This window comes from Panthera tigris, chromosome F2 (genome assembly GCF_018350195.1).
Source record: "Panthera tigris isolate Pti1 chromosome F2, P.tigris_Pti1_mat1.1, whole genome shotgun sequence".
NCBI lineage: Eukaryota > Metazoa > Chordata > Mammalia > Carnivora > Felidae > Panthera > Panthera tigris.
In genome coordinates this window covers 69,515,511-69,523,278 of record NC_056676.1, presented here as the reverse complement: position 1 = coordinate 69,523,278, position 7,768 = coordinate 69,515,511, and the positions used below count along the sequence as shown (strand labels likewise).

At 56.2% G+C, this 7,768-nt stretch overlaps 1 protein-coding gene across 2 annotated transcripts; it reads right to left on the bottom strand.

Moving 5' to 3' along the window:
- Positions 1-637: 637 nt before the first annotated feature.
- On the bottom strand, positions 638-5,708 carry MYC (MYC proto-oncogene, bHLH transcription factor). 2 transcript variants are annotated; one of them, XM_042973484.1, is made up of 3 exons: positions 5,146-5,708; positions 2,753-3,521; positions 638-1,666 (listed from the first exon to the last, which is right to left on the bottom strand). In XM_042973484.1, exons 2-3 carry the CDS (start codon positions 3,507-3,509, stop codon positions 1,104-1,106), a joined length of 1,320 nt encoding a protein of 439 aa, XP_042829418.1. In that variant the 5' UTR covers positions 3,510-3,521; positions 5,146-5,708; the 3' UTR covers positions 638-1,103. The 2 variants fall into 2 exon arrangements, with proteins under 2 accessions (XP_042829418.1, XP_042829419.1); XM_042973485.1 differs by having other exon boundaries at positions 2,753-3,518.
- Positions 5,709-7,768: the final 2,060 nt, after the last annotated feature.

Below are 7,768 nucleotides of genomic sequence, written 5' to 3'. Positions count from 1 at the left end.
GGGGGTGGCGGTGACCTGGATTCAGTGTTTTACAGCGTGGCCCCGTGGCTGCAGAGAAGTTACAAAACCCCTCTACGCCCCTACATTTCATTGTTTGTAAAATAGGGTTAATAACTTGCCTCCCTCACCTAGCATAGTAGGCAAGCAGGGGGCTGGTTCCTACCGTCTGGGTTTGAATGTAGCCTGGGAGTGGCATGGGTTAACCAAATGAAGTTTCTTCATCTTCCTCCCACCCCCCCTCCCCCCAAACCTTACCCCCTTTGTATACTTAACTTATCTTTAACCTCTGACATCCCTTTGCCTTCTCACCAGCTTACTGCCTGTTCATTCTTCCAAGTAGCAACTCTGGCCCCTATCACAGATCTCCAGGAAGCATCTCATAACCCTCAGAATTTAAAAGACCTTAAGGACCCAGACCCATTTGAACAAAGCAAAGCCCTTGCCCTTTCAATAACTTCTTTCTCCATCTTTGTAAACTCATTCCCTTGAGGGCCAAATTCTGTTAATTGGAATTGATGAAAAGAGAATGAAAAAAAAAAAAAGGCAAGAAAAACAAAGCAAGAAAAACAAAACACTCACAACTTAAGATTTGGCTCAATTATATATTTGCCACGTATTTTATTTTTTCTAAAAACAATAGAAAAAATCAACTTTAAAAAGGAAAATGTACTTAAATAAAAAAAATTATGGTTTATAATACATGGTTTGAATTCTTGTATAACTGCTATAAACGTTTTATTAAAGTTATTTACATTTAATGGCCATTATTTACACAGGAAAACGGGGTAAACTTGACACATTTTTTAAAAACAATTCTTAAATACAAATCTGTTAAAGGAAAACAAACAAACAAAAAGATGGCAAGCATAAAAAAATGTTCTTTTATGCCCAAAATTCCATTTGAGGCAGTTTACATTATGGCTAAACCTTTCAATCCTAAGACCCAGCCAAGGTTGTGAGGTTGCACTTGACCATGCATTTGAAACAAGTTCAGATATGAGGAGTTGCTACAGTTCTGTGAGAAGGAAGCTTTTTCCTTACTTTCCCTTAGTAACAAGTGAGAATTCACGAGCAACTCCAGTTCCTCCCTCTAATAGGTGGACTTATGCACAAGAGTTCCTTAGCTGTTCAAGTTTGTGTTTCAACTGTTCTCGTCGCTTCCTCAACAGGTCCTTTTCCGAAATGAGCTTTTGCTCCCCTGCTTGGACAGACAGGATGTACGCGGTGGCTTTTTTAAGGATAACCACCTTGGGGGCCTTTTCGTTGTTTTCCAACTCTGGGATCTGGTCGCGCAGGGCAAAAAAGCTCCGTTTCAGCTCGTTTCTCCTCTGGCGTTCCAAGACGTTGTGCGTCCGCCTCTTGTCGTTCTCCTCCGTGTCCGAAGACCTGGGGCTGATACATTTGCGGTTGTTGCTGATCTGTTTCAGGACTCTGCCACTGTCCAACTTAGCCCTCTTGGCGGCTGGGTAGTCCTTCCTAGTGGAGGGGGGCGCTGCGTAATTGTGCTGATGGGTGGGCACGTGGCATCTCTTAAGGACCAGCGGGCTGTGAGGAGGTTTGCTGTGACCTCCGGCAGAGGGTGACCCCGATTCCGACCTTTTGGCAGGGGGCTGCCTTTTCTCCACAGAAACGACATCAATTTCTTCTTCTTCCTCTTGTTCTTCCTCTTTAAGAAAGGAAAAAGAAAACGCGCGGGTTAGCGACGTGTCCTCACAGCAATCAAGGACCAGATTAAGTTAATGCTATGCAAATATAAGGCGTTATCTTGTGAGAAAGGGCCCTGGCACAAAGTCATCCCCGGAGAACAAATTAGCCAATCAACCCAGCTCTTCTCGCAATGAAGGCAGAGTCAGAAAGGGAGAATGACAGCTGGGTTTACGGCACAGATGAGAAAATTACAATTTACCAGGATAAGACATCGATGCCAATTCTTACCTAAGACTTAATGAGGCTTTGGACACACCCAAAGCAAAGCACATTCCCAAGCACCTCCTCTTTTTAAGGGACTTTACCAAGAACCCTTCAGGTGTTGCAAATGATAGAGTCTCTTGGTATGACTTTAGCAACTCCCTATTTTACTGGAAGGGCAAAAAGGAAAAAAGATTCTTGTGGCTTTGCCAAAAGTTCTAGGGGTGGGGGGGGAGGAAAAAAGCCCAATTTTGGCAAGGATTTGCTTTTAAGTGTTCCAAACAGGCTGACCAGATCCCAGGCTCTTCAGCCCATCTAAAGCCACTGTCACTAGGTCACAGCGCCTGGGAGGCAGGCCGCTCTGCCTCTGTCCACTGCCCATCTTCATTTTTTTGTGGATCCTAGTCCAGGAAAACCCAAGAACTACTCAGAAGGGACGAGGGAAGCCATCCCTCCGCTCTCAGAGATCAATCCCCTCCTCTCCCGCTTCTGGCACACCCCCACCGCGGGGGCAATTAAAATGCTGAAGAAAACTAAGAGGGAGTGGATTGAGTTGCAAGATAAGCCAGAAGATTGAAAAACCCCAAAGAAATTCCTAAGGGGAGGGAGGGAGAGGAGGGGGCCGGCCACTGGGGCGGTCTTAGGAGAGGGGATGGGAGGAAACCCTAAAGCCCAGGGTTCCGGGATGAGCTCCCAGACCCTTCCAGATCTACCATTTCCCTTCCCGAATAGAAGAAAAGAGAAAAGCCGGGGTCGGCAGAAGCGGCCAGTGGAATGAGCTGCCGAGGAGAACAGGAAGGGTACCCAGCCGCCCCTCGGACGGGCCGGGAGGGGCCCAGCTTACCAGAGTCGCTGCTGGTGGTGGGCGGTGTCTCCTCGTGGAGCGCCAGGGGCTCGGGGCTGGCCCGCGGGGAGGACTCCGCCGAGGAGAGCAGAGAGTCCGAGGACGGAGAGAAGGCGGTGGAGTCGGGGGAGGCGCAGGGCTTGGGCGAGCTGCTGTCGTTGAGCGGGTAGGGGAAGACCACGGAGGGGTCGATGCACTCGGAGGCGGCGGCGCTCAGGTCCTGCAGGTACAAGCTGGAGGTGGGGCAGCCGCCGGGCCCGCGGGCGGGGCTCGGGCTGCCGCTGTCTTTGCGCGCAGCCTGGTAGGAGGCCAGCTTCTCCGAGACGAGCTTGGCGGCGGCCGAGAAGCCGCTCCACATGCAGTCCTGGATGATGATGTTTTTGATGAAGGTCTCGTCGTCCGGGTCGCAGATGAAGCTCTGATTCACCATGTCTCCTCCCAGCAGCTCGGTGACCATCTCCAACTGGTCGGCCGTGGAAAAGCTGCCGCCGCCGCCGTCGTCGTCCCCCCGGGGGGAGAAGGACGCGAAGGCGACGTAGGAGGGCGAGCAGAGCCCCGAGCGGCGGCTCGGGGACAGCGGCGGGGTGGGCAGCAGCTCGAATTTCTTCCAGATATCCTCGCTGGGCGCCGGCGGCTGCAGCTCGCTCTGCTGCTGCTGCTGGTAGAAGTTCTCCTCCTCGTCGCAGTAGAAATAGGGCTGCACCGAGTCGTAGTCGAGGTCATAGTTCCTGTTGGCGAAGCTGACGTTGAGGGGCATCGCGGCAGCCTGCTGAAGGGGGCACACAAAGGGGGGGGAGGTCTTGAGCGAAGGGGGGTCTGGGGTGGGTGCCGCAGCCCCCGCGCAGCGCGCGCCCGGATGCCGAGCCGCTCCCCTTCCAGCGCGAGCCCCAGCCGGGGCCAGCGGCGGCGAAGGGCACCCCTCCCACCCCGTCCAGGTGGCCCCCTGCTATCTGGGACGCACACTCGGTGAGCCAGCCGCGGGGCGCCGGCGGAGCTCGCGTCCGCGGGGAGCCCGCGCCGCCGCCGCCGCCGCCGAGCAATCGGAATCGGCTCTGGCCTCCTTAAGCGGCCAGAGGAGGCGGCGGCCGGGAACACAATCCGCCAAACCCGAAGGCGCAAAGTTTTGCGCCACCTGAAGGAGGAGGCGGGAGGCGCCGCGGCGGGAGCGGCTGCGCGTGCCCCCTCCCGCGCCGGGCCCCTCCGCGCCGCGCCCGTTCCCACTCGCGCCCTCGCAGCGCTCCTTCCCCAGCCGGCGCCGCCGCCCCTCCCAGCACCCCCGCCCCGCCGCCCCTCCGTCCCCACTCCCAGCGCGTCCCCCTTCCTTCCTCGGCCGGCTTCTCTCCGCGTCTCTCGCCGGCTGGTGGGGCGAGCCTAGCCGCCGGCCTAACAGTCCCCCCCCCCCAAATAAAAGGGGGTGTTAGATAATAACCGGGGCACCTCCCTTCAACACCCAGCACGGCGACGCAACTGCGCCAGAGCCCCTGCTGCGGTTCCGCGCCCGGAGCCGGGCGTCTTCCCCTCACCCGCCGAGGGTAGCAGCTGTTCTGGGAAAGCCCCGAGCCCCGCTCCCTGCCTTCCCTCCGCCACCTCAGGGGCGCGGGGACACCAGAGGGGGCGAGGGAGGTGGGTGCGGAGATCTGCCCTCGTTTCCCCCGAGTCCACGATTCCGGGAGAATCGGACCCATCCCTGCCCAGCGTCCCTTTTCCCTGCTCCCCGAGCCTCCCCAACACCAAGTCCGAACCAGCACCCCGGTAGACCAAGATCCCTAATTTTATTATTCTTTTAAAAAGCCAAATGCCAACTTCTTAAAAGGAGCAGGGGGCGAATGGTGAACGCCGCGGAGATCCGCGGGCGGGACGCGCCGCAGTGTCTGTCTCCGGCTGTCAGAAATGCGGTAAGCCGAAATTTAAATGCCCTTTCCGAGACGCGTAAAAGTCAGCGGCGGCGGAGCTCTCCGGCTCCCACACGCAATTTGTAATTCTTACTCCCAGGAGCTCGGGATGTACAGGGAGGGCTCTCTGCCCACCGCGAAGCGCGGCACTCCCTCCCCACCTCCCCCCCCCCCGCTCCAAAAAATCAAAAGCAATTAATGCAATAAAGCAGGAATGTCCAACCGGTCGAGAGCAGCGTCAGTATACATGAGCAAAAATCTCTAAAGACGAGTTTCAAAAACGCACCGGTTTTCCCTCCCATCCTGACAAGCCACTCTACCCCATCCAGTTCTGGGTCGTCCTCACCCCACCCCGGAGCTACCACAACTACTCTGAGAAAAAGTGTCAATAGCGCAGGAATGGCAGAAAAGACCCCCGATTGGGGCATTCGACTTCGACTCGTCGCGGCATTAAAGCGGTGGGGCAAATAAATGAGAAGACAAATAGATCCGGGTGCTTACCGGGTTTTCCACTATCCGAAGGAAATCCAGCGTCCGAAAAGCGGCGAGGAGCGCCCTTTAAGAGGAGCGGGTCCCGGGCAGCGTAGGGGAGCAGTGTTTCCCCAAATAGGCGGACCGGAGAGTCGCGTTCTCGCTCGGGTGTTGTAAGTTCCAGGGAACAGTGTCCGCCCGCCGCAACCGGCAAAGTTTCGCGGGTGCGGCGGGGGGTTGCGCACCGCTGGCAGGGGGCGGCGGGCAGGGTGGGGTGGGCCGGGCCGGAGGCGAAGCACCCTTTCACTCCGGATCTCCCTTCCCCGGGCGCCCGGAGCGCGACTCGGCTCGCTCGCCTCGCTCTGCTCTTCTACCCAGGCGGGCGCGCCCGCTCGCTCCCTCTGCCTCTTGCTAGGATTACTACAGAGAGTCAGATAAAGCCCCAACAACCGGCTTTTATACAGAGCTAGGCACGATCCCTCCCCTCTGTTCTCTTTTTCCCGCCAAGCCCCTGAATAGCCCTGCCCTTCCCGAGGCCGGCAGGGAGCCAGGCGGCAGCCGGGGCGCGACGCCGGGGGCGGCAGCTGCGGCGGGGAGAGCGCAGCTCGGGGGTCCTCGACCGCGCAGACCCTCGCATATAAAGGGCCGGTGGGCGGGGATTCGCGAGAGAGGATCTTTTTTCTCTCTCCCCCGCCCTCCGCTTTGGGAGCCGGGGAGGGGCGCTTCTGCGGAGGACTGGCTGGGCTGGGGTTGGGGGGGGAGGTTGGGGAGGAGACTCGGCCCTTTCTGCCTGGCACTCCAGTGCGCCGAGCGATCGGATGTAAACAGTCAGAGCGCCGCATGAATTAACTGCGCGCGCCTACCATTTTCTTTTGCTCCCGCTCAAACCCGCTGCCTTTCTCCGCTGCTCCTCCGGCGCAGCGCGCGGCTGGACAAACCGCATACTTGTCTTGCGTGCTTAAATCATCGCAGGCGGAACAGCTGAGCCTTCAACACGGAACACACCGTGTACCCACCGCCACGCCATGCACGTCCCGGGTGGACGGGCGCCTCCCGAAGGCTGGGGAAAGGGCAGCGTTTGGAAAATAAATCCCGCGAAGACGAGGGAAGAAGGGGTATTTATGGGCGCGCGCTCCGAGGGTGTGGGGTGTTAGTGTCGACGGGCACAAATAATAAGAGGTGTAAGGAGGAAAAGGATGCCTGGAATCTGAAAATAACTCAGCAGCCCACTGCCACGTCTACTTGGGAGATTGCGTTATGAATAAACACCCATTGCATTTGTCGGGGGTGTTGTGCCTTATATGTGTACAGTTATCGATCGCGATTGGATACCTCCCACTCCGAATGAATCCCCCAATTTGCTGTCAAAGCAGCAGGCACACCCCCCCCCCCCAGCCCCCGCCCCGCCCACGCAGACCTACAGTGGGCTCGGCAGGAGCCGGCTTTTCCCCTAGGACGCGCTAATCCCTGAGATCTTTTCTGCGTGTTCCGGAACTGGGGTCTGGGCGGAGCGAGGTTGCGGGTGCGCGCGACTCGGGACCCTCCCTAGTCCTCTCCCCGCGGGTCTGCACCCGCAACACGCCCACCCCCCAACCCCCACGCCTCTCTCTCCGAGTTCCCAATTCCGCAGCCAGCTTTCAGAAAAGAGGCAAATCCTCTTTGCGCCCCGTGGCGCCGGTTTGCACCAGTCTGGGGTTCCCATGTTTGGGGGAAATCAAAGGCGCCAGACGGGAGAATTTTGGGGAGGGGGGCGCAAGCCTCGGGAATAGAGTTCCCAGAAAGGGGAGAGGAGGCGAGCTTGAGTACCCTGCCCTGAGAGTTTGCAGAGACCCTGGTGAAGAAGACCGTTAACTCTTTCCTCCTCGGGCAAATCGGACACTTAACTTCCTTCATGGGTTTTCTTTCTCCTTGATTATTGGAATCGAGATCCTGCACACACACACACACACACACACACACACACACACACAAAGCATCGATTCTGATCAAAGTAGAGGAGTCAAATATTACTTCCGTGCTTTTTTAGTGGGTCTTAGGCCAATTAAAAATTGGCAAATTTCAAGCATTAATTTCCTAGTTCACTGACTCTAAATTTTTTTTAGCACCACAGTGAAAGTGCTTATGTATAATCCGCGTACATCTATGAACATTTCTTGTACACATCAACCCAGAATGTTGCTGAATAGGACATGACTTATTCGCTTCCTAAATTAATCTATATTCAATATCTACCGCCAATTCCTTCGGGATTTGCTACTTTGCATTACACTAGGGCATTAAAAACAAAGGCAACTTCCCAACCGTGGTCCCTCATCCAAAAGCATTTTAAGTAAACTTTTCCTCCCCTCCTCCCCCCCCCCCCCATTCCAAACAGAAGAAAAATCGGGGAGAGGGGAGAAGGAGATCTTGCATAGCGTGTTTGTGTTTGAGGTAAATTATTACCCGTTGAGTTTGCAGCGCAGCTTTCAATTGTTAAATGAGTAGGAACTTCCTCCAAACGGAGCGCACAGCGCAGTACGGCTTTAAGGGTTGCAAATTACTCCGGCCTCCGGGCCTTTGCCGCAAACTCGGAGACCGACCAATCCCTGGTCAAGGTTTTGCTGCAAAGCGTCTTTCCCCCGCCCCCTCCCCAAACTGCACCCGCGCTCGGTTT

What these genes read in the sequence shown, in the direction of transcription:
- MYC (XM_042973484.1), bottom strand. Translation starts at nt 3,509, where the DNA reads ATGCCCCTCAACGTCAGCTTCGCCAACAGGAACTATGACCTCGACTAC. An exon ending in CACCACCAGCAGCGACTCTG is followed by an intron (nt 1,667 to 2,752) that starts GTAAGCTGGGCC and finishes CCTTTCTTAAAG; the next exon opens with AGGAAGAACAAGAGGAAGAA.